Source organism: Nannobrachium achirus (assembly GCF_963921795.1).
Source record: "Nannobrachium achirus genome assembly, chromosome: 12".
Classification (NCBI taxonomy): Eukaryota; Metazoa; Chordata; class Actinopteri; order Myctophiformes; family Myctophidae; genus Nannobrachium; species Nannobrachium achirus.
The window spans coordinates 36,524,921-36,552,323 of NC_137832.1; the positions used below are offsets into that span (position 1 = coordinate 36,524,921).

At 42.8% G+C, this 27,403-nt stretch overlaps 1 protein-coding gene across 2 annotated transcripts in view; it reads left to right on the forward strand.

The window, feature by feature from the left end:
- Positions 1–27,403, forward strand: part of agtpbp1 (ATP/GTP binding carboxypeptidase 1) — a 54,795-nt gene that overhangs the window by 21,270 nt on the left and 6,122 nt on the right. For both annotated transcript variants that reach the window (XM_080739133.1, XM_080739134.1), the window contains exons 9-25: positions 181–218; positions 495–703; positions 1,427–1,604; positions 4,989–5,092; positions 5,726–5,842; positions 6,115–6,905; positions 7,526–7,609; positions 8,204–8,293; positions 8,582–8,730; positions 9,131–9,218; positions 12,632–12,776; positions 13,306–13,456; positions 14,044–14,224; positions 15,001–15,130; positions 15,342–15,473; positions 16,657–16,833; positions 19,064–19,224. In XM_080739133.1, coding sequence (XP_080595259.1) covers positions 181–218; positions 495–703; positions 1,427–1,604; positions 4,989–5,092; positions 5,726–5,842; positions 6,115–6,905; positions 7,526–7,609; positions 8,204–8,293; positions 8,582–8,730; positions 9,131–9,218; positions 12,632–12,776; positions 13,306–13,456; positions 14,044–14,224; positions 15,001–15,130; positions 15,342–15,473; positions 16,657–16,833; positions 19,064–19,224 — 2,925 coding nt within the window. The remainder of the gene's footprint in view (positions 1–180; positions 219–494; positions 704–1,426; positions 1,605–4,988; positions 5,093–5,725; positions 5,843–6,114; positions 6,906–7,525; positions 7,610–8,203; positions 8,294–8,581; positions 8,731–9,130; positions 9,219–12,631; positions 12,777–13,305; positions 13,457–14,043; positions 14,225–15,000; positions 15,131–15,341; positions 15,474–16,656; positions 16,834–19,063; positions 19,225–27,403) is intronic.

The following is a 27,403-nucleotide window of genomic DNA, read 5'->3' on the forward strand; positions in this document are numbered from 1 at the left end:
TTTTTTGCTTTTCTTTCTTATTTTTACAAATTGTTTTATTTACAGTTTGAAACCAATTATTATCACACAATGTTGCATCAACAAGCTGAATCTGTCTTTGACTTTTGTCAAAATTATATGTCATGGATGATTGGTCAGTGGACACAGTGGAACTCATCCATCTTGTTTCTGAATCAACAGAGTTGCTTTGGACACGCTGGGAGCTCTGCTCAAATCCAGTGAGTATTTGTACTCTTCTCTTAACGTTTAACAGTATTGTCACCCATTCTATTGTAGAATGTCTTTATCTTCTGGTTAGTTACTCCATTCTCTGCATGGGTTATTTCACTCTTGTGTTGTGTTGTTTTGTCTTTGCCTTCACACCAAAGACACTGAGCTTCAATTTCATTAAAAAAAAAATCTCTGCCTCAAGACTTTGCTATATGTAGCTTGTTTGTCACAACGGTACAATGAACCCATGCTGTCTTCGTTGTCCCTCCAACCGTTTTGTTCAGAAACCAATGCCCGCCGTGCGGTGGACCGTAGCCACGTCCCAGTCCTGTTGTCAGTGTACATGGACTGGCACCGCAACGACACGCGGCAGCGCCACATCCTGATCCGCAAAGGCCTGCTGGCCTGCCTCAAGAACATCACCAACATCAAGCTGGGCAGGAGGGCTTTCATCGATGCCGACGGGATGAGGATACTTTACAACACCTCTACTGTGAGTGACAATGTCTCTCACTGTGTGGGGCTGCTGCTTGAAAACAACTTTACTCGTTGATGACAATATAATTGCGACCGAAGGTCGCAGTATACCATGAGACATGTCGCAGCGTGTCAGTCAGTCAGTCAGTCAGTCAGTCAGTCACTAAGTACACATTTTAACAGTCTATTTAGGTTGGTTCCCTTGTCACTGTGACATCACATATCTTCATATATGGGCATAAAAGGGATTTGGTTCCCCTGGCATCACAGGGATCTCCATATATGGGCAAAAAAGGGTTTCGGTTTTCCTGACATCACAGTGATGTCAAAGCGTGAGAGTCAATCAACAAAAAATATAAGCGTTACCCTTACAGACATGGACAAGATTTGACGGTTCTGATACTAAACTGCGACCTACGGTCGCAATTAGCCAAGTCATCAGGTTTCTTCATAAGTGACCAAACTGTGAATGTGTGTTCTTTTTGTTCTGTCTGTTCTGTCTCCCAAGAAGGAACATTTGGATCTATTTATTGTGACTTTTTCTGAAATCACGTGCAGCATACTGCTCGTGCTTGTATACACGTGATGTACAGTATACAAGAATATACTGTAACATTGCTGTACATGACAAATTTATCTCTTGCAGGATCACTAATCTTGAGATGTGGGAATCCCCATGCATGCACCCATGAGGCTCATGGACACACACACACACACATTGACCCTGTCTCCTTTTTAGGAGTGTCTCACTATTCGGACCCTGGACCCTCTGGTCAACACCTCCAGTCTCATCATGCGGAAGTGTTTCCCTAAGAATCGACTGCCTCTGCCCACCATCAAGTCTGCATTCCTCTACCGGCTGCCCCACATACCAGCTGGAGGGCCCGTGGCACAGATGTACAATCAGCCACCTGGGGGTGATTACGCACACACGCATATAGAGTAGAAGTGCAACAGTTCACCCGATGTATTCATTTAATCGTCTATAAAAATAATCAGCAATTTAATAAAATAAATACCGGTAAGTAATAATCGAGCAATACTTTTTGGCATTTCATTAAATTCTTCAAATATAGTGAAAATAGACGTTCTACATTGCGTGTAGAACAACACGTGAGCTTGTAGATTTGCTATTTTCAATTATTTAATCATTCGATTAATCAAAAACATAATCATTAGAATATAATATATATTACAGATGCAGCCCTAAGACACACTCATGCACACAGCTCAGAATGTACCCAAGCTTAAAATCCGTCACAGGATTCAGTGGATTAATACAGTGGTTCTCAACTTTTTCAGGCCGCGACCCCCCAAATAATCATGTTTTAACTGGGGAACCCCCACCCTGCACAAGCACTTGAAATTGTAGGAGTTGGCATTACATTTAGTTAAACTTGATTTATTTCCGAGGCGTTGTGAGCATGTAGATCTACTATTTTCACAATTGCTGCTGCTAATATTTGACAATTTTACCAATGTTTGACCAGAGGTACTAAAAAGGTCTTTAAAGTCCTTAAATTGTCACTTAAGAAATGTACAGATACCCTGTATACACTTATACTGTATGTTGGTCTGTTTACTGTTGAGTGAGAAAACAATATTAATATTTAGCTAAAGATCTGGGGAACCCCCAAAATAATTTGGGGACCCCTCTGGTGGTCCCAACCCACAGTGAGAACCATTGGATTAATACATAATAAAAACACACAGGTAGGAGTATGGTGTACCCTACTCTTAACCCCTTTCAACATTGCATCCATATTTGTTGGCATTTAAAGGCAAAGGTTTTCATACATAAACAAAAAAGAAAATGATGGAAATAGCAGATCCACAAGTTTGACTAATTTAGTTAACTCACTTTCTAAAGTAGGGGTTCCCAAACGTTTTTGTCTCAGGGCACCCCATAAATATTTGTTTTAATCCAAGGCACCCCTACATTATAATGTTCACTCCCAGCACCTTATATTTACAGCATATCATCGTAGTGGGGTGGAAACCTTGTATGTCCAAAACCGTTCGTTTTGTATTTATCATCTATAAAATGTACTAAACTAGTGAAAACAGCAGATCTACAAGCATACAACGCCTCGCGAGGCGTTGTGTGCTTGTAGATCCGCTTTCACTAGTTTTGTGCGACAGAAGTTTCTGCCTGACAGTAATGATATTTTAGTGATTATGTTGCAAGGAAAACGTTGAGATAATAGCCATTTTGGTTAGAACTGACTGAAAATAACGTTGTGCTTCAAGTTTGAAATGATACTAAATATTTTTTCAAGTGTCCACATAAATTCCAAATATTATCAAATGATCTCGCGGCACCCCTGGACTGCCTTCGCTGCACCCCAGGGTGCGCGGTCACCCACTTTGAAAACCCCTGTTCTAAAGGATTATTGGCCATACCCCACTGACACTGCTGCACACAATGTGCCTTACAGGAGGATCAAGTCACCCGCTCTGCAACAAGCCCTTAAAGAAGGGTAAGACGTACGTAAGATGTGGCTCCGTATCGCTCACAATACGTATCCTCCCATCTTTACTGCTACTTTCCCACTCACCTCACTCTCATAATGTAGTTTCACTACTAGACTAACAGATTAGTCACCAGCACTCACGCTACTAACCCAGATAATACAGATGACAATGAGCTCATTAGCAAACTCTGGCACGTTTACATTGATGTAGTCTCTTGTGTTGCCAGACAGTGTTGATTTCGTCGACAAAAACTATGACGAAAAATGTTTGTCGACTGCGTTTTTTTCACTGACGAAAACGAAATTAAAACTAAGCTGTGATGACTAAAACTAAGACTAAATATATTGACAATTTCGTCAACAAAATAAAAACTAGACTAAAACGTTAGGGAGGGACTAGTGGAGAAGAGAGTCATTTTATGTTTGGTTGCTCTTCAGGTGTTGGCGTGCTGAAAATGGCAGATCTACAAGCTCACAACGCGTTGCGCTGCGGCGCGTTGTGAGCTTGTAGATCTGCTAATTTCAGCACACAACCAAGTGTAAAAGTCAGTCATTATGATGCCATCAAGGCCTGCCAAAATGCATTTTAGTTGACTAAATCAACTGTAGATTTAGTCGCTAAAAAACTAAATGACATTTTATTCAAAAGACTATGACTAAAACTAAATCAAAATTTGCTGTCAAAAACAACACTGTTGCCAGACAATCTGAGCTCTCCGACCTACAAAGACGTCAACTAGTTGCTAGAACAGCAGTGAGAATGGCCACTAACAAACCTACGCCCGTTTATGACGACCCCTACTGGTTTGAAAACCAAACATGTCTTTGCCTCAGTATGAAGAACTGCCTAATTTATCGATCAGCTGTGTCAACCTCTAACTCACATACAATCATGCATACTTGCTTTAGATTGCACACAGCTTAATTCACATGCTTTTACACATTGATTCAGCTCATCAAAATATCTGGGCTCAACTCCTCACGGTCAGTGGTGTTGAAAAGCATCTCTTTTATATGAAAACACTATACTTGATTGATTAAGTATGTTTGGTGGTGGTGTGGGTGTGCGGCCGGGCACCTACCTCTGTGATCACCAGGATCAGTTAAATCAGGCACACCACCTAAGTAAAAACATGGCGATTAGAAGTCTTTGAACATGTGAGATGTACCATAACAAACATGGGCTCCACAGGAAAATTCTCCACATTGCTACGTAATGTGTAGTTTTGTTTTACCCTAGGAATAATCACAACATACTGTAATGTTGCTTTCACAAATTCACAGGAATATCTTGTCAGGAAATATTTACCTAAAAAGAAACCTCTCCCACTCACTTTGTCACTTCTTCTGTGCGACTATCAATCTACAGTCCTACGATGTGTATCGCCAGTCAAACAGCTGAAAATAATATGGTGTCTTCATTGTTTTGACCTGGCTGTGGTCTCAGGTAAAGATTATATGAAGCAGTTGATTGAGCTCAGGTCTCCCTCTAGTTCCTGATTAATCCCTGTCATCGCTGCTCACATCTCATCCTCTCTGTTCTCCTGAAAGTAATGAAACTATTCTACAGTGTCAGATGATCGGATAGACTATTGTCAAATATAAATAGTGGAGGAAAAATGTCTGGGGCAGGACTGAGTGAAGCCTAATTTATACTTTTTATGCTCACCGAAAATAACACATTTTCAATAAATCAGTTATTTTCAGCAAGCGACACATTCATACAACGAAGTATAAATTAGGCTTGAAACCGTATGTCAGTACTGTTGAGACTCACAGCTGTATGTGTGTGTGTGTGTGTGTGTCTGTGTCTACACATGTGTGTAGTGGATGATGTGGTAGATAACGAAAGTGACGATAACGAAGAGATAGAGGCAGACACAGAGAATGACACAGAGAACGAGGAAGATGAGAAGGATCTACATGCTGTGGTACAGTACCTCTCTGCACACACACACACACACACACACACACACACACACACACACACACACACACACACTGTACTGTCAACATGTTTCAGGATATTCCCTTTTTCTTTGTGTTACAGTAATGCTGTAGAGCATTGGTTCTCACAGTGGGGTCCTTGAGGGGGTCCCCAGGAAAATTATTTCATATAGCATCATCAGTTTAACCACTTTAACCTATTTTATGCTTTGGCCAACCCGTCGCATCGAGACGCGTTATGAGGTTGTAGTGTCGAGTGGCTATTGTTGCCATAACTGAATAAGCTATATCACCCCAAAACACAGTCGGAGCAGTACCAGCCGCATCTTGAAAGATAAATAATTCTGGTCTGTCCCTTCTTCTGTCCCTCTGCACTCTTGTATCTGCTAAAGCTATAGTGACAGATCAGCTGGACATGCTGCAGTCTGAAGCCAGCAGGACTAGCAGATTAAAGATTCTTGTCTGCACCCCCTTTGCTGCCCTTCTCCTCTCATGTGGCGCAGCTAGACTAGATGTAGCACAACTAGGGCCATGAAACACTGTCAGTCCCAATGTTTTAGATCTCTCATTTGAGATGTCTTTTGTCCTTCTCTCTCTGTCTACGTGTTGTGTCTCAGAACGATGACATAGAGACAGACCTGAACAAACTGCGTCCTAAAGAGGGAAGCGACCGTCCATTTGAGGAGCTGAGGGTCTATGAGAGGTTCTTCCTGGAGCTGTCTGAAGACTTCCAGGTCACATTCTAATTGACATTTGTGTTGAATAGTCATACAGTCAAACAAACTTCACTGGATGATTTTCATTGACAATATATTTTTTTGTAATGGTATTTGATTCGACATTGAATTGCAAAACATACATTCTCTGTCAGAATTACATTGTCTGCAAGTCCTGAAAGTCACAAAGTCTTATCTTCTAAATCCCATCCCACGAAAGTATAATTGAAATGTAAAGTAGAAGTGAATTAAGACATGCATTTAACAGTACATGTCTCTTGTTCCTACAGGGTTATAACTTTGACTGTCCAAAGAGTGTCTCCACTACATCGTCGTCATTATCGGTCAACAAGGCCCCTCGACCAATCATAGTGCCTACAGCTCAGGCCCTGCCCCCTAAACACGCCCCTGTACCCACCCCCTCGGAGGAATGCCACCTCACCAAAGTACAAGACTCCTGCCCTCCCCCTCCAACGATTTCTCCTCCCTCTATCACGCCACCTGTCGTGACTCCTGCGACCGTCGCTCCTCCTGCCTCCCTGCCGCCTCTAGACCTGGACTCCATCCACCTGGCCGAGGATGGCGACAAAAAGGACGACGGCCACACACCCTCCTCCAAGCCCAGGCCGCCGCCCTCCCAGGGGGCCGTGGGGCTTGAACAGGCGCTGGTGCACGCCTTGGAGCGCGTCACTCTGGACGGGGAGGGGCCTCTGAATGGAGGGGACGGCGGGAGAAGGGCGGTGGAAGGCGGAGGCTCTCCGGTCTACGTCACGAGGCACATTCAGTCCCCTCTGCTGGTGGGAGGCATCGCCACACGCCGAGTGGGCGGAGGAGGAGGAAGCGCAGGGGGTTCGGACTGCGGCTCGGAGGGCCCGGACGAGGAGGGGGGAGAGGGAGCCGTGTTGGAAGTCCCGGACACGGCCCTGCTCCTCCCACTGCACGACCCCGACCTGTACGTGGAGATGGTGAAGGGAACGCGCTCGGTGCCCCAGTACTCGGAGGTGGCCTACCCAGACTATTTTGGACACGTGGCCCCTACCTTTAGGGAACCCATTCTAGAGAGAGTCTACGGTGTACAGAGGTGAGGTGTTTTTATATGAAATTCAACTTGAAATTCAGTTGAATTTAATTGATTTTATTAGACTTAGCAATATATGGAAATTGGCTATGCCAGAGGTCTTCAGCAGGGGGCCCGGGACCCCTAGGGGGTCCTCAGAGTTACTTCAGGGGGTCCTCCAAATCTTTGAGTGATAGAAACCTTTTTTCCCCTTTTTTACATTAATCACTTGAACCCCCCAAAAATAACAGATCTACAAGCTCACAACGCCTCGCAGCGCGAGGCGGTGTGAGCTTGTAGATCGGCAAAGAGCTTTGGTTTAGAGGGGAAAAGGTGCAGACCAAGTACAGAGTGAAAGGTCAAGTTTATTAAGTATTGATGGTTCCAGTGGTTAAATATCTGAAAATACAAATTGACATGAATCCAAAATACACTGATGATTGTGCTGTCAAACAATGAAACTATATGGAATCTATGATAAGGTTGTGGGGGTCCCTGCTTCATCTGTCTCTCAACTAAGGGGTCCTTGGCCTGAAAACATTGAAGACCACTGGGCTAAGCTAACATTTTTTTTTTTATAAAACAGTGTTTTGTTTTTTCATGTGTTGACTGCTACTGTATCTTGTTCTGCTCAATTCCCGAAGGTCCAAGATATTCCAGGACATCGAGAGGCTTATTCATCCCAATGAAATCCTGGATAAAGTGGTTTATGATCTAGACATTCCCAGGTGAATTTATTCTACAGAACACCCTAACCTAAATCATTACTTGCAGCAAACACTTCACTGAGTTGTTACTGTATTAGATTTGGGTGCAACCAGAAAATATATTATTATTATTATTTGTAAAATGTTGTTTGTTGCTGCGTAGCAGTTTGGATATACACACACACCGAGTGAGACTCTGCTTACAACCCTCTGCATAAGAAAGTGACATTGATGAGCAGTGCTCCTCTCTCAAAAGTTAAACTACAGTATTTTCAGTTTGAGGCACCCAGAACACCTCAAGCAGAAGAGGAGCGCTCCAGCCATCTTTACCATAGAAATGCATGGCAGAAAAGCATTGGCAGACCAAAAGAACACTTTCTGTTGACATTATTATAGTATCCTTTTAGACTTTAGAATATGATGAGACAGGAGAGATATGGGAAGGGACATGTGAGACATTGCAAGAGCTGTTCTTTAACTCTGGTCCTCATGACTCTTAACTGTCTTACACAAAGATAAGCACAGTTAATCAAATACACTAGGCGGCATTTTAATGCATACCAATGTGTTCTCAAAGCATCAATGGCCATGTTGTTGTGTTTACTTGTGTTACAGTTGCCCAGTGATCCATGATGAGGGCGAGTCACTGAAGTTCAACTCTCAGTTTGAATCTGGCAACCTAAGGAAGGCTATTCAAGTCAGGAAGTAAGGATCCTTGGTTATCGGTTAGAACAGAGCCAAATATTGAATCGGATAAGTAAAAGTGAAGCATGTAGTCATATCATTGCATATCATTGTGCATGAATTTAGGAAATAATCAGGTAAAAAAAGATGTATTACATTGTGTGTGTGTGTGTGTGTGTGTGTGTGTGTGTGTGTGTGTGTGTGTGTGTGTGTGTGTGTGTGTGTGTGTGTGTGTGTGTGTGTGTGTGTGTGTGTGTGTGTGTGTGTGTGTGTGTGTGTGTGTGTGTGTGTGTGTGCGCGTGCGTGCAGATACGAGTATGATCTAGTGCTGAACTCGGACATCAACAGTAACCACTACCACCAGTGGTTCTACTTTGAGGTGAGCGGCATGCGTGTTGGAATCACCTATCGCTTCAACATCATCAACTGTGAGAAGTCCAACAGCCAGTTCAACTACGGTGAGGCCTATGAAAATATTGGTACAATTATGTTCAGGTTTCTAATGTTGTCTAATGTTTAACAGTTTTGTCTATTTGCAAGTCAATCTCTGTATGAGACCTATGTCAGTATGACTGAAAAGTGTTTTTGATGCTTGAACGAGATTTGACTCGGGCACTTTCTGATCTTATTTTCATGATAGAGTGCATAAAACTAGCCCAGAACATTAAAGAGGTGATCATTTCTTTAAACGTGAAATTGAAATAAATGTTAGAGCTATATTATTATGGATTAAACATTGCTGTCCTTACATGACATCGTATTAATACAAACTCTTATTGTCCTCTGTTTGGACATGTTATTATTTTGGTGTGTGTGCGTGCTTGTGTGTGTGCGTGCGTGCGTGTGTGTATACTGTAGGTATGCAGGTGCTGATGTACTCTGTGCAGGAGGCAATCAATTGCAGACCTCGTTGGGTCAGAACTGGTACAGACATCTGTTACTACAAGTAGGTGTTCTTCTCAAAATAAACCCGTGGTGGAAAAAGTATACAAATGTTTTACTTAATTGAAAGTCTGGAATTGAGTAAAAGTACAAAAGTATTGGTATCAACATGTACTTAAAGGTGTCATGTCACGCCCCCAAGATTTACATTATAACTCTCTCCCAGCCATTTACAATATGCTTGTGCGCCTATACTGCCAGGATTATTATTATTTTTTCAGTCATACAATACAACAATCAATGAGGCAGAATATAATGGTAAACTGCAGTCTATTTGTATACCACAAGAGTGCGCCAACGACTAAGTGATCAGGCTGACTCATTAGACTGGATGAGAATGACCTGCAGCCTTTGTTTATAATGGAACGGCCGGCCGGCCGGCCGGAGCGCCCAAACAAACAGCATCGTGCACGCCCTCACGGGCGCAATCAGTTTATTTCAAACAATCGACCATGATGCTGGGTGACCACTCTGTCAGCCTCTCATTTTTTTCCGAATGAAAATCCGTCTACATATGGTAAAGTTTGATAAGAAAAACGTTGGCTTTCAATGCTAAAAAAGGCCTATGCTATGCTATATGCAAATGACTTCCGGGTTACGTCATCGATGACATAATTTCCATCGCAATATCATTGCTGAAGCTTAAATGAAGCTAGAATGGTCATTTATGGCTCTAAAAATGTCAAAAAAATACCAAAAAAATCAGAAAATCATCAGGCAGGCGACGTTTGGCGATCTGGCTGGCTGGGCCTCCTCAAAATGGCGACGTTTGGCGATTTGGCTGTGAACTAGATAATAGTAGTTCACGTGTTTTTTGTAGAAACGGTTTGAAAACGGGCGGAGCCAGGACCATATCACAGATTGATTGACGTTTCTTATGGCAGCGCAACAGACCACAAAAACGAGGAAGTCACCTCAACGTCCTTTATTAATAAATCTGTGTATATAAAAATCATAAAACCTCTCAGATTACCTCTCTTTAGTTTTAGCAACATTGTCCATGTCAAGTAGTTAGTTTATGCTTATTTGTTGAAATTATGAAAAGCTTGAAGCTTGGATTCAACCCAGGGAGGAGAGGTTATCTGCGGCAATGCCGCACTTAGCCTCCCGCTACCGAAAAGAGCAGGACTATTAGCTCAAGATGTGCAACTTTACGTATGAGCGCCGCAGGGGCTGAACAGCTCAGGTGCTTTTAGTGGAAGAGATGGCAGGACAAGGCCATTAAAAGTGTTCCAGAGCTCGGGAGGAGAAGGTTGGACCCTCGATACTAATCTCTGACAGCTTGTTTGTAGAAGACTTGTAATCTTTTAGCATTAAATATGCCATAAGTTTCAGAATCTTTATAATGTTTACACCTACAACTGCTAGTTTTAAGTTTGGTTTTTGAAAGTCGCATTTTCACCATGGACAGCTTTTCTGTGGCTAGTTTAAAGTAGAAAATACTCATTATGCAGAATGTCGCATTTCACTTAACTTTACTTTACACCGCTGAATACATCAAAATCAATTAAAGAAAATCTGGGTCAGTTTGTTTTCAACAAATTGTTATAGCCTACTGCTTTCTATCCACGAGTTTCCAACGCCCCATAGTGCATTGCGCAGACGCTGTACCGAGCTTCCGGCGCCGCAGCCGAGTGTGATTTACAAGCTCAAAACAGGCTGCATCTGCGACGCGACGTGAGCTTGTATGTCTGCTGTTAAACCGGAAGTGTGGTGCAAACAGGTCCACATAATCTCCAGTAAACTCCCGCGGAAACAGGTGGATAGATATTCTCTGCAATTTAATGCTTGCATATTTGCTAGTTTTGAAGCATGTGTGTCAACATATCACTCATTCTGCAAACGTTCTGCAGGGTTAGACATTGTAACTCTCCATCTATCTTACATTTTTCACAGTAGAGTAGAAGAAGTGACTCATCAAGCATGTAAAAAGTAGCATTTCTATTACATGCCTATATCAATATTTCCCATGTACTGTAAGTACCCAAAATGTAATAACTTTCCAAACTGTATTGCAAACCCAGAAATGACAATTTTGTTTGTTAATACATTTTAACTACCACTAGTTTTTACATTTGGGCCGATTATTATATGTTTTTCAGTTATTATACTATATTTATCACTGGCAGAGATATTGCATTCAGCCCTGTATGTCTCTCTGTTTGTTTGTTTGTTTGTCTGTCTGTCTGTTTGTGTGTCTGTCTGCAGCTAATCTTGCAACCTATTAGGCAGAGCAGCGTCATATTTCTTGTACACACTGCCAGTAGTTGGTCCATCCGACTATATTAGAATATCATAACTCTCCTGTCCCTCTGGCTCTTGTACCAGTCAAATGACCAGCACAAGCCAAGCCTCCAGACTGAAATGCCAACTCATTAAAGTTATATTGCACTTAATGTCTGCATGTAAATAATATATCAGCGAATCCCTTAGTCACACCAACATTGTTCGTGTGAAGAGGTTTTGTTCTTATTGGTGACGATTAGAATCCGAATCCGTGACAAGCCTACTGTTAACTGCTCCACTGACTTGGGAAGGAGTCAGCCAGCAAATATGGAGCAGTGAGAACCTGACACTTTGTAGCCTTTGATTGAAACGTAATTGACTGAAGGAATTAACAATCGTACATTGCAGATTACACAGAATATTGAATGACACAATCAGAATGACGTGCAGGATCTACCGTCATTGGAGATTTGCGGGTTACCGGGTGCGGTCTGTGTACGCTACAGTTGGACTATGAATTAGCCTTTAGGCCAGGAGTCTTCAATGTTTTCAGGCCAGGGACCCCTTAGCTGAGACAGAGATGAAGCAGGGACCCCCACTACATATTATATACAATTCTATTGCAGATTAAAAATGTTCATAGATTTCTTAGACAGCTTAGACTTGTTTGACAGCACTGTCGTCATGTTGGAGTAATGTGTATTTTCAGACATTTAACCACTTGAACCCATCAAATACTTCTTTTCCCTCTACAAACCTCTTTGCCAAAAATAGCCGATCTACAAGCTTACAACGCCTCGCAGCACGAGGCGTTGTAAGCTTGTAGATCTGTTATTTTTGGCTGTTCCATTCAGAATAGGGACGCTAGGGTTCAAATGGATAATGTAAAAAACATGATCATATTACACAATGATTTGGCGGCCCCCCTGTAGTAACTCTGAGGACCCCCAAGGGGTCCCGGACCCCCTGTTGAAGACCCCTGCTTTAGGCTGTAACATTGTAACAACATGCCACACTACTTTTCGATGGATATATCCCTTCCCCTGATTGCCCCATGCCTCTTTTATACACGCCACACACCCCCAAAACAATGAAAGATGGAGGAAGGTAGGGCATTCCTCTGAGCAGAGATCTGCGCTCTACTGAGCACAAGTTTCCGGTGCTTAGCAAATTGTTCTCCTTCTCCTCTAGGAACCATTTCTCAAGGAGCTCCATTGCAGCAGGAGGTCAGAAAGGGAAATCGTATTTTACAATGACCTTCAGCACAAACTTCAGTCATAAGGATGACGTTTGCTACTTTGCCTATCACTACCCTTATACATACTCCAGTCTAAAGGTAGTATGACTGTATACCACTATTCATAATAGTATAGTAATATATCTGTCAGTCTGTATCTGTCTGTCTATTCGTCATAAACACCCAGAAAATACTTTGATTTTCCCTTTGCAAAATCTAAATCTTCATCATACTGGAGTTGTTTTACCACTCTCTTTTATCATGTCCTACTGCAAAAAAAATAAAACACATACATGTACAGTATGTGAGTGTGACTGTGTGTAAATCACTACACATCGTATGCCCATCACCCCTACTCTGTCTCATATTATATTATGATACTGTTCTTCTAACACTTACTGTATGTAGTCTGGTTTTATACCGTGGCAGCTTGATGTGCTTAAAACTATGGTACTATACACTGTCATTGATGCACAACCTTATCTACTATAGCACTTATGAATTGTTCAATAATGATGAACATGAATCCTGTATATCCTTTGTTTTTAATAGAAAATACAAGTAATAAGAATTAAGGTAATATTAACGACTCATAGTGTTATCTGTCCTTACTTCCTTGTCTTCCCAGATGCATTTGTCCAAGCTGGAGGCGTTGAGGACGCCTCAGATCTACCTGAGACAAGATGTCCTCTGTGAGACCCTTGGGGGCAATAGCTGTCCCCTGCTCACCATCACTGCTATGCCTGAGTCCACCTCCAATGACCACATCTGTCAGTTCCGTAAGTGAATCTGCACAGTGCATACGTGCGTGAAAATCTCCCAAGGTGTTTTATAGAGCAGTGGTTCTCAACCTTTTCAGGCCGCGACCCCCAAAATAAGCATATTTGAACTGGGGACCCCCACACCCTGACGAGCACTAAGAGTTGAGGCATTACATTTTGTATAACACAGTTCTATTGTGAAAATAGCAGATCTACATGCTTGCGAGGCGTTGTGAGCATGTAGATCTGCAATTTTCACAATTTCTGTCTCTAATATTTGATAATTTGGCCAATGTTTAATTTGTCATTTTAGAGACTGTTTGCAGCATAAATAAAATATCAAACAAATGACCATGCTATGTGTGCTGTTGTGAAGTCGGCATAAGACCTGTTAACTCGTCTGAAACAAAATAATGTTTTAAATCTTTTAAAATGAATGAATTAAGATAAATCCTGTGTTGATTTAATTTTAATTTAAAAAGTTTAAATTAACAGGACATGCCACTGCTAATTCCTATTAGATACACAGGATTGGTTGTAGTTTGTGGGTTGTTCTATCTTGCTTGAACTAAGCCCATTTGTGCCGCCATATTCTCCCCTGCCAGGAAACCGTCCGTTGATCTTCCTGTCTGCCAGAGTGCACCCAGGAGAAACCAACGCCAGCTGGGTGATGAAAGGCACATTGGAGTTCCTGATGGGCACCAGTCCGTTGGCACACAGTCTGAGAGAAGCTTACATCTTTAAGATTGTGCCCATGCTCAACCCCGATGGAGTCATCAATGGAAAGTGAGCAGAAAGCATAGCGGCTTTAATACTTTAAAGCACACACAGGCGCTCACACACTCGCGCACACACACAGATGCACACACACACACACACACACACACACACACACACACACACACACACACACACACACCAGAGTCGAGGGGCTTACATAAAAAAATCTGGCACTTGTGGTTCAGTGGTAATTTCAATTATTTTAACTTCTTAAACCCTACAGTATATGCTAATTTGACCAGGCTCCCTTCGGAACCAACAGTTCCTCAGCCATGTGGCCCAAAGGTCAGGAGCCTATCTTCTGTTTCCGTTGCGAGGCAGCTTGATGTACAATACAAGTACACAAGGTCTCCAGATTTCATGTGCAATGTATGCACAAACAGCCCCGCCTGACGTGAGTCACTTGTCACTGCGCTCACTCAAACCCGTGGCTCAAACCCGCTCTGCTCCAATTACGGTGAAACTTGGTGAAACTAAAAGTCATTAATTTACCATCCTTGTGTTTATTCTGTTAATCTGCAGTGTAGGGTTATATGGGGGCAGGGGGCGTTGAGGGTAGGCCATGTCCTGATACCCCAGAACATCTCCCTCTTTTTCACAGCCTTAATGTTGGCAGCTATCATATAGGCATTACATGCAGTACATGGACGTATAGCAGAGTAGACCTATCTGAACAACACCAGAAGCCTAATATCTCCCGCATAACCTCAACTACTTTTCCATCCCCATGCCTTTACCCTTCTTCTTTCTCTCTACTCTCCTCTCCTATTCTCCCCGTCCAGTCATCGCTGTTCTTTGAGCGGAGAGGACTTGAATCGCCAGTGGCAGTACCCCAGTCCGGAAATCCACCCCACCATCTACCACACCAAGAGCCTGCTGCAGTACCTCGCACACATACAGAGGGCGCCACTGGTACTGATACGATCCACAACGAGCCATAACCACTTAAGCCCCTATTTTATGCCTTGTATACCTTATTGAATTACTGTGACGTAATAACTGTTCACATCCTTGTGTGTGTGTGTGTGTGTGTGTGTGTGTGTGTGTGTGTGTGTGTGTGTGTGTGTGCGTGTGTGCGCGTGCGTGTGCGTGCGTGCGTGCGTGTGCGTGTGTGTGTGTGTAGGTGTTCTGCGACTACCATGGCCACTCGCGCAAGAAGAATGTGTTTATGTATGGCTGCAGTGTGAAGGAGACTGTGTGGCAGTCCAATATCAGTGCGACGTCCTGCGACCTGCATGAAGACCTTGGATACAGGGTGACCAAACAAATGCACAAACTAATCGTCACTGTAGGGCAGAAACCTTGTGTCTCCATATTTCTTCTTGCTCTCAAAAGTAGCGAGAATATCCAGTCTGCAAGATCACAAGCTTACAAGGTCATAGCAAGTTTCAAAACATGCCCAACATAGAGACGCCTGGGTGAAAGTCTGTCTCTGGATTTTTAGAGATATTTAACTAATGTTAAAGGTATTGACAAGAGCTTTTGATTAAACGATCACTACATTGGATCCATTGGAACAATTACTGAAACGTAATTGGTCATACAAGTTTTCTGCTCGACAGCAACAAAATACACATCCATCCACTTTGAGCACTCACTCAATCTGCCCTTTTGTTTGGGATCACTGCGCTCACACCAATGAATATTAATGGCATTTAACTTAATGAAACCTGCTTTATTGAATTCTGCTCGTATTGTATTGCATCAGAACAGATCGCTACTGTATCACTGCAGCCAATGGAAATATTATCAGACAGAGTGATTGTCCTCCTCATACTTGAAGTTAAAATTAGGTTGACCAAGTCCGTGAATATCGATGGGAGTTGTTACTACCTGATTATGTATTGTATGGTATTGTATTTTATCGTATGAAATTGTGTTAGTAGGGAGATCATTCTCGGTAGGCCTTTGGGAGATGTTATTCTGCTTCATAAATTATCTCATTCTGGTCACATACTCTGTTTGCCGTCTTTCATACAGAGAACATAAGGGATTGAGTACTTAATTATATCATTACATTATGTAGATAATTGCATTGCTTTAACATAATTGCATTATTTCGATAACGTTTGAGAACATTCAGGTTCAGGCTATGCATATTCTAAATGGCTTTAAATGCATGACTACAATGTTGATCTCAGACGTCATTATGTGGCTGACCAGTCTGTGATGTCAGTCATCTATGACTCCAAATCATAACTCTCATAATCTGGACAAGGTTCCAGCGCGATCCGAGCCCCATGGACCTACATTATAAAAGTAAAGATGGATATATTAAAAAATATGTTTATATATTCAGCTGAGCAGACAGTCATGCACACAGACATGATCCTTCCAGCGGTTTGCATGATTAGCTCCTGACATACTGTACACACAGCTGGGCACACTCTGACAGGTGCATGTGTACATACAAATGGGACATTGTGTCTCCTTCTCAGACCCTGCCTAAGATCCTGTCCCAGACAGCTCCAGCCTTCAGCATGTCCAGCTGTAGTTTTGTGGTGGAGCGCTCCAAGGAGTCCACAGCTCGGGTGGTTGTATGGAGGGAGATCGGAGTACAACGCAGCTATACCATGGAGAGCACGCTTTGTGGCTGTGACCAGGGCAGGTATAAGGTAAGGGGGTGTGTGTGTGTGTGTGTGTGTGTGTGTGTGTGTGTGTGTGTGTGTGTGTGTGTGTGTGTGTGTGTGTGTGTGTGTGTGTGTGTGTGTGTGTGTGTGTGTGTGTGTGTGTGTGTGTGTGTGTGTGTGTGTGTGTGCCCGTGAATGTGTGTGTATATACAGCATGGGTCTTCAACAGGGGGTCTTGGACCCCTAGGGGGTCCTCGGAGTTACCACAGGGGGTCCGGTCCTCCAAATCTTTGAGTGATAGATTTTTTTCTCCTTTTTTATATTAACCACTTGAACCCTAGTGTCCATATTCTGAGAACTTTTGCAGAAAATAGCAGATCTACAAGCTCACAACGCCTCGCAGCGCGGCTATTTTTGGCAAAGACGTTTGGTGTAGAAAAAAGAGCAGACTAAGTACAGAGTGAAAGGTCAAGTTAGTTAAGTATTGACGGTTCAAGAAATCTGAAAACACAAATTGACATGAATCCAAAATACACTGATTATGCCGTTTAAATGATATGGTATCTATGGGTTGTGGGGGTCCCTGCTTCATCTCTCTCTCTCGGCTAAGGGGTCCTTGGCCTGAAAACGTTGAAGACCCCTTGTATACAGTATACAGTGTGCATTATATGTGCATGGCTGTGGTTATGGAAAGCACTGCTGTACTGTATGTTTCTGACAATGTCCACCAGGTGGCGTCACACTCTTTCTTCACCCAGTGTTCTTTCTTTGACTCTGTTTTTCCTCACATGAAAACACCCTCTATCATCCATTCCCCTCTTCTCTCCCTCTCTTCTGGCTCTTTCTCTTTTCTTCCCTTGTTTTCTATTGTCCCCTACCTCTCCTTCTCCGTCCCTTCCTCTCACCCTCTCATCCACCTATCCTTTCTGTATTTCTCCATTGTTCTCGTCCAGGCACGTGCACACATAGAAATCAAAGGGGGCTTGAGCCCCTGCCCCTTTATCCATCTGTAAAAAGTGCCCTCTCCAGACCATGAATGCAGTTTTTCACTATGGTGAAAGCAATTCAAATGCCCTCTTTCCATGCCATACCTAAAGGCAGCGTTCAAGAGAATATCCTTGTCCACACTCTCCTGAACTTGAAAGCAGCATCTTATGTTGAAAGAATGGCTCTCTCTGTGTAGAAATCCATGCTGTTACGCCACATCTCTAGTATTGACTTGATTATGCTTAGTTCAGTGTCAAGCAGACAAGCACTGAAAATAGCTTTTGTTCTCACTTACATTCCTCACTACTGACCCTCCTATCCCCACCACTGGGGGTGGCCAATGTCAACATCTGCAGAGCCCACGGGCAGTCTTGAGTTGCCAGTTTGGCACCGATTATCCCCCCTATTGATTTGCACAGTTTGAGTATTTGTCCAGATGTGCAGGAACTAATGCCCAGTAGTGGCCTGGCTGTTTCCCTTCAGCCAGGCCAAGTTTGAATGTTCCCTCTTAGCCTCACTCTGAGAGGAAAGGAAAACGTGAAAGGTTTGTGGGGTTAGAGGAAGTCTAAGATGTGTGATCGAAGAGTAGAGTGTGGAGAGGCTAAGGGATGTGTGAGTGTGTACGCGCGTGTGTGTCCTGGGATGAGCTTTACCATAATGTTTCCACATCAAATACCTAGCACAGCGAGTCGAGTCCCAGTGTTGGGAATTGGGATGTTTGAAGATGGACATAAGAATCCTGCTCCTGTCATTCACTCCAGTGCATCTGTAGAAACCTTTACATCTTCTTGTTGAGGGTATCAGTTAACCCGAAGAAATGTAATATACTCAACTACATGTTTTCCTTTTACAATCATCTTTCGCTTTTCTCCCAATGTAGTCATTATGCAAAAATCACACCTAGTGTGAAGTGAGTGTTGCTATTTATGAGTTAATTTCATCAAGTGTCCCGCAAGCCAATCACAGCGCGTCCTGCGAAGCTTGGCCAATGGTACCCAGGGCATACAACAAACCTTTGAGCTGTTTGTGCCAAGATGTAGGCCATATCTAGGCCAGATGTAGGCCATGCTTCAGTATACTTAAGCACAGGCAGTTGGCAAAGCTGGAGAGAAGGAACGTCTCCCCTGTGGCACCCAGACACCCTACTCAACTGCATTTATATCATAACTTTACCCTAATATGTGACAATGTGTGGTTTAATATGTGAATGTGTACCAAAATATCTGTATCTCCTTAGTGTGCCTATATGTGTGTGTGAACTATGAATTGTATTTACTGTAACCTCCAGGGTCTCCAGATTGGCACCAGGGAGCTAGAGGAGATGGGAGCCCAGTTTTGTGTAGCCTTGCTCAGGCTGAAAAGGTTGACCTCTCCCGTGGGAATCCGCAGCCACCAACACCTTCTGGATGTGGAGAGTGACCTTATAGAGTCACGCTGTAAAGTAGTCAGGTTAGACGCACGCACGCACACACACACACACACACACACACACACACACACACACACACACACACACACACACACACACACACACACACACACACACACACAACTATGTGTGGTATATATTCAGTTTGGAAAATCACAATCAAAAGTTGGTTTGTTGACTCAACAAGGCAACAAGGATCTAGATTCAGTCAGTATTTCCAGAGGCACAGGGATAACAATGGCAACAACATTTTTTTTTCTTTTTCTTTTTCAAACTTCCAACATAAATACATGTTGATTAAAGGTTTTGTTTAGTTGGTAACATTGTGCTTTACCGTCATCTTTACCACTTCAGTGATGTTTATGGAACTGGGTGCAAGCACCTCATTACCGACCACATGACTGTGGGACCAATAATAAGGGCAAAGCATTTGTTGTCTAATTTATTGAATTTCTTAGTGAAATCCCTTCAAATTTAATCATTTTCTTTTTCAGTCATGAAAGTAATAATAATTAAAAACTAAATGTAGGAAACAAAAAACAAACAAAAAAAGACTCACTGTTTGGGTAACCAGTGCTGTACACTACACGCAGAATGTGGACAGCAGTCCTCACATTGGGTTGTGTGCGTTTCATACTGTAGCTAGGGTGCTGGCACCACATAAATAAACCCCCAAACGCAGCTATTGGATGTAGAGAAATTGATCTCAGAGAGACTGGATGCAGAGAACTAATTCAATAGCAGAAGTGTCATTGGCTCATCACTGGGCACTGACCTTTTAAAAAACCAATGTTTCCAGCATAGCAAGTACAGTGTTCATATATCCTCATGGGACTTGTATTGTTATGTTCACTCAATATTTGGATCTTTAACCACCCTACGAATTATAGATACCCTCCTTTTTATACAAATAACAACGTCGCATTGTAACGCTTTGTGAGCTTGTAGATCGGATATTTTCTGTGAATGTTCACCCCAAGATGGGGTTAAAAGAAAAAGCTTTTAGTATTGACTATTTTGTTCGTATCACCAGACATCTGGACGTCTGGTGCTGATACACAGATGTGTGAATGTGTCTCTCTCTCTCTCTCTCTCTCTCTCTCTCTCTCTCTCTCTAAAACATCATTTGAGAAGCTTGCATGTAACCATTTACAGTACGACAACGAGCTCCTTCAAAACGTCTATCGATGATATGTGATGAAGATGGTGGAAACTGTGAAATGAGGCAGGAAATGGGGATGATTAATTGTAGGCATGGAGTATGGAGATGTTTCTGATAAACCTTCTACAGTTACACATTTGGTGGTAATGTACTGGAGACGTAACTGATTTGAATATTCAGGCAGACAAACCAGTAAATTGTATTCATACAGTTAAGTCCCAGAGGCAGTTACCTTTAATTGCGACCGTATGTCAGAACCGCCACAGCTTGTCCGTAGACGTCCGTCCGTCCCGACGGACGTGTACACTTTTTTACGGTCTATGGGTTTGCCGCTCTGACATCATGCTCTGACGTCACTGTGATGTCAGGGGAACCACTCTAACAGAATGGATTTGCCGCTCTGACATCACGTTCTGGCCTCACTGTGATGTCAGGGGAACCACGCTAACAGAATCCCTTTTATGCCCATACATGGAGATCCCTGATGTCATCAATATTAACCCTTTTAGTGCCTATCCCGAACTAGTTCGGGATATTCGGGATCAAAAACAATTTTTTATTTGCTATTTTACTTACCCCGAGCTGCTTGGAGCAACGTGGGTGGTCCCGGCTCGCCCAGCGCTCACCAACGAGAGACGCTAGATGCTCCGACGATTTATTCCATTGAAAATGGTTTAAAATAAAGTTTAGACCCCCCCCCAATGTTCACCAAATGTTCATTGTAGGCGGCGCGACGTATTCCAGGGTGCCTATCCCGAACATGTCCGGGATATTTAATAAAATGAATTATTTTATCGGAGGCCTCAACGAAGCCCCGGTCTAGACGTCCATCCTTGGCCGGGACTTAGACTCGGCCATCCACAGGCTGTATTCGCGCTAACGGCCGAATCACGCCGCCCACTCCAATAATAAATCACATCTTTAGACAGGATTTTCTCCGGATTGTGTCCCCAGACCCAAAGAGAAAGTTTTTTGCGGCTGAAATAGCTTTAGATCGGGCTTCTAAATGGGTTAGCATTTTGGCTACGTGTCAGCTAGCTTCCTCCTCTGGACACCCATAGGATTGACCGGAGTGAAAACACAAGCCAGTTGGGAGAGGGTCGACGAAAGCTATAAAGAAGGTCAATGGAGACATTTCTGGCACTCTAACACCCCTTGTGGCCGGATGGCACTGTATGAGTTAAGCCCATATCTAACAGGACTTCATATTTGAATGCCCATATATGGAGGCCACATAACCCACTAACAGAATCCATATGTGGCCAAGACAGCCCATATCTGTGTGGCTGGTTCTACAGACAGGGATCTCCATGTATGGGCATAAAAGTGATTGTATGTATGATGTCAGATGTCATAGACGTCATAGGACTTTAACATAACGAATAACTGAGTATTGTGAGTAAGCATGTTTGGGCTCTCACAGCATATCTCCATATACAGTACATGGATCTCCATATATGGGTATCAGGGGTCTCCATATATAGGTAACTGGTCCAATATGCATCACAAGACATGGCCCTTTAGGGCGAGGTTGCATGTGGCCCTGAGGCGTCTTACTAATAGTGATTTATACAATGTTAATGTAATAATAATAGCAATAATAATAACCAGTAAGACTCCCTAATCGGGAGATAAGCTACCGTTGGTCGCTTATCTCCACAAATAGGCCAAAAGTTTGTTTTACCAATTATCAAGACATACGGGCAGTTGACAGTTTGCCATGGTTACTCATTGAAGTTGAATCTCCATATATGGAGATAACCTACGCATCACACTAAGTCTGACCTCACCAGCCCATATTTGGGCATGAGCAACTTATGTCTCCATATATGGAGATATGATGACATCACACAGTCCTCAGCCGATGATGTGGCGTGATGTCACAAACGAGCCCTACAGTATAAAGGGGCAATTCTTGCCAGGAAAGAAGCATTTCTTCGACTCAGACCTTATCGCCAGGGTTGGCTTATAGCAGCTGTCGGTAGGACCATATATGGATTCTGTTAGTGTGGATCTCCTAACAGGGCATCATCTGGGATACAATCCCTTTTATGCCCATATATGGAGATCCCTAACAGAATCCCTTTCATGCCCATATATGGAGATCCCTAACAGAATCCCTTTTATGCCCATATATGGAGATCCCTAACAGCATCCCTTTTATGCCCATATATGGAGATCACTAACAGCTAACAGAATCCCTTTTATGCCCATATATGGAGATCCCTAACAGAATCCCTTTTATGCCCATATATGGAGATCCCTAACAGAATCCCTTTTATGCCCATATATGGAGATCCCTAACAGAATCCCTTTTATGCCCATATATGGAGATCCCTAACAGAATCCCTTTTATGCCCATATATGGAGATCCCTAACAGAATCCCTTTTAAGCCCATATATGGAGATCCCTAACAGAATCCCTTGTATGCCCATATATGGAGATCCCTAACAGAATCCCTTTTATGCCCATATATGGAGATCCCTAACAGAATCCCTTTTATGCCCATATATTATGGAGAAATCCCTGCTCTGAGTATCTGACATCAGTGTGATGTCACCTGTTTATGCCCATATATGGAGATCCCTGCTCTGCGTATCTGGTTGCTATGGTAAACAGTTGGTTGCTAGGGTAAACAGTTGGTTGCTAGGGTAAAACCATGGTTGCTAAGGTGGTTGCTAACGTACACTAACAGACCAGCAACAACAGACTGTTGCCACAGCAACGTACACAAAGGTTTGTGTACACATGTGGTGTGATGTCATACTGGGCAAAGGTGTGACGTGTGACGTGTGACGGACGGACGGCCGGTGGAGGTTTTCATAGTAAACTGGTCGCAGTTTAGTATGAAAACCTCCACCGGCCGTCCGTCGGTCACACGTGCGGTCGACCGCACGTCACACGTGCGGTCGACGTGTGATGAGGTCACGATGAGTCATCTATGCCCAAATATAGATTTCTAGGTCAGATGGCCCATAGAGTTTGTGATGTCAAACCTAGCAACCCAATATAAACAAACCTGATGTCAGACCTGAAGTATCCTTTTATACCCATATATGGAGATACAGAGATCTCCATATATGGGCATATTAGAAAGCCCATATATGGGCATATACGGATGACATCAGGGATATCCATATATGGGCATAAAAGGGACAAGGGCTTACAGTTAAGAGATCTCCATATATGGGCATATCAGAAAGCCCATATATGTTCATATACTGATGACATCAGGAATATCCATATATGGGCATAAAAGGGACAAGGACTTACAGTTAAGAGATCTCCATATATGGGCATAAAGGGACAAGGACTGTTACAGTAGATATAGAGATGTCCATATATGGGCATAAATGAACAAGGACTGACAAACACTGAGATCTCCATATAACCTATGGGAATATAAGGGACGAGGACTGTCAGCTTGTAGACCTATTTTCGAAATATTGTTGTACATTAAAAACTTGAAATGGGTCGTTCTGCATAGTACTTGGGATTTGTTGATGTAAATGTTCACATAGAGTGTAATAATTGGTAAAACAAACTTTTGGCCTATTTGTGGAGATAAGCGACCAACGGTCGCTTATCTCCCGATTAGGGAGTCTTACTGGTATACTATGTTAAAAAATATTGTGTCACTTTCAACCTTTCGTCTCTATTTTGGAAATATCATTATTGTCAAAATGATATTACATTATTGTTAATAATAATTGGCTATTTCCACAATTGCAGCCAGAGGTTATGGCTGTTGGGGTGTCCTTCCTTGGCATGGGAGAGTTTGAGAACCCCAGCTTGAACTAGGAGTTCAGGGTGTGTAGACCTTGTATGGACACCGAGGTCAAGTTGTGGCCAGCCAGAGCCATCAATTTCATTCTGATGTCTGTTTATCTTGGGGAAGTGAGCAAGGGGAGATTTAATGAGCATTCCTGATGGGTTGTTTTGACCTTCAGAGCAGAGGGGGAAGCGCGCACATCTCCAAACATTTACAGGTGCTGGACCAAAAATACGCACCATAGAAAGAAGAGGAAGTCTGCACACTGTTCCAATGCTCCAGCGACAAATTTATTAATGGAGATACAACGTTTGTTGTTTTGACCTTGACACAGTTTTTGAGGTATTTTTACTTCACTGGAGAGTTTTCAATTTCCAATACTTTTACTTCGACTCCACTACATCTCAGATCCAAATATTGTTCTTTTACTCCACTGCAATTATTTGAAAACTTTAGTTACTAGTTACTTTTGCAGATATAAATGATTATACCAATAAGACTCCCTAATCGGGAGATAAGTCGCTTATCTCCGTCTGCAAAAAGCAACCTCATGGTGGCGCTAGAAGAGGGGCATGTGAGAAATCAGGGGCGGAGGTTGTGGTTTGCCAGCCAAGGAGTGTGTGTGCAAAATTTGGCATGGATAGGGGCAATGGTGCCAAAGATAAGAGTGTGACGTGACAGACAGACGGAGGGACTGACAGACAGCCAGTGGAGGTTTTGATAGTAACTGCGACCTGACGGTCGTAATTATAGAACATACATTAATCCAGTTTAGCCCTATTTTATACCTAGGGTATTAGAAAATAGCCGATCTACAAGCTCACAACGCGTCGCAGTTGTAAGCTTGTAGATCTGCGATTTTCACACATTTTGTACTTGTACTTTTGGTACTTTAATCACATTTTGATGCCAGTACGTTTACTCAAGTACATTTTGAATTCTGGACTTTTACTTGTGACAGAGTATTTCTACATTGCAGTATTCTTACTGTTACCTAGATAAAACATTAGAGTACTTGTTTCCACCACTGACTGGAACAGTTCTGTTACAGGCAGACAGAATGTACCAGCATTTTTGCTAATAGCTTGAGTTAACGTTGTACCTTATTCGACACAAGGTATCCTGCACTCTACATCCTGTGTTTATGGCCTGGACAGTCAAGGGGTGGTGGCATTAAGTCGGCCTTGCAATATCTATTTAGCAGGTGCACGGAACCAAAGAGTTCATTAAAAGCAGAAGCAATGCCAGCACACACAAAATGACCTTCAGATATTTTTTATTTAGGCACGTCGGGCACACAACAAACTAACGCCTTTTTAGTAGTATGCTTTCCTCTGTGTGACATCGCTAATAAAGGCAACCTAGTTGACACAATCTTTTATAAGTACTTATTAAAGTGTTTATTCATTGTTGGCTTGCATACAAGCTAGATTGTGTCATTTTATGTGCTTTGCCAAGGTCCCCTTTTATACGTTTTATGTGCTTGTGGAGCACATACTTGTGCAATTTAAATACACTTCAGTCCAACGCCACAAAGCAACCTCGCCAAACCCAGGTCTCTAACCACATAGGTTATCTACACTTCTGTCTCAAATCCTCTGTGATCTCCCCTCCAAGAAAGATTTCACGAGAGTGGCTGATGTGGGAAGCCTTTAGTACACTCAACCACTTAATGCTCAATTCTCCGGCTCTCCCAACCTCCTCTCTCCTCTCATATTGAGTTATTCATTTATCATTTATGCATCCACTCATTGGGGGACCCACAAAGTGTTTTGGGGTTGCGATTGTGCTGCTGCGAGTGTTTATTTGCATGTGTGTCCCCAGGGATCGTCTGCTCTCTCTCTCATCCCAGGTTTATGGGTTTTTTATGCTCAGGGTTTGATGCCGTACCACTTATCATTTAATAGGTCATCATAGCAATGATATCATGACCACAGTGGCAGCAGCTGCAGATGAGTGCGTATTGGAGTGGGAGGAAAGGGTAGAGACGGCGTGTGTGTGTGCGTGCACACACTATTTTACCTGGTTATCTGTTTACACAATGTGTGTGTGCACTGTGCATTGGCCTTGCTGGATGCACAATTGTATCTGTTTAAGAGGGGAGGTGGTGATTGCATGTCTGAATAAGTGCATGCGTGCTCAGTGGCGTAGCTAGGGGTAGGAAAGTTAGACTGAGGTAAGGGGGCCCAAGGTGCCAGAGGCCCTCGAAAAGTCTGGATTAAAACTCTTTTTCCCCCAATAATAATAATTATTATTATGATGTTTATCATTTGTGTCTAAAAACTTAAAATGACTGCTGGAATAAAACCAATGAGCGATACAATTTAAATAATTGAGGGTCCATATATTATATACTCACCCCTTACAAAGCTAAAATGGTTTCTCCTGCTTTCACGTTGTTTTGAGACCTGTAGTAGCTTTGCGGTTTGTGCGTCCGCTTGCATCATGTTATGGTTGTGAAACTTAGGTGTGCTCTACAGGATAATTATGATCATCTGAAGTAAATGGAAAAGTCTTTTCATTGGCCCTGCAAACATAAGATCAACTCTCACGTTCTGTTCGCCCCACCCTCCCCCGGTCCTGACTGTAAAGCAGCTTCTTCAGCACACAACAGCATGCATTGAACAGAGACAGGGAGAGGGAGAAAAAAAAAAAAAAAGACTGCAAACATAAGATCAACTTTCAGGTTCTGTTCGCTCCACCCTCCCCCGGCTTCTTCCACACACAACACGCATTGAACAGAGACAGGGAGAGAGAGAAAAAAAGACGTAATGTGACATAGAGCAGCATGTTTCATTACTGTAAACTGAGAGGAGAGCTTGACTGTTTACACTCAAGGAAGCAGCTGATGTCTGTGGGTAAGCATGCAACAGAAAATCTTCTCCCCTCTTCCTTCTTCCTTCTTTATCCAACACCATTAAGCAATAAGCATGGATAACGTTTTAAGCACAAACGCAAGTGTTTCGAACGAAACACCTGTTTGCTAAGTTCTGGAAGGAAGCACTCCCAAACTAGTGACATGATCAGTTGATCACAATCGCATCATGTTATGAATGTATGTAGGTTCCCAAATCAAAGTGAAAAATGGTTTGGTTTGTTGCAACAATGACTAGTTATCTAAAGTATGGTAATAGTGTCAAGTAGTGTGAGGATTAATGTCAGAGTGTTTGTGTTTGAGCGCCTCAGTGCGGCCGCTGCAGAGCTCATGTGCAACCTCTTCCAGAGAGATAGATGGAGACACTAGAAACTCTGCTGGAGAAACAA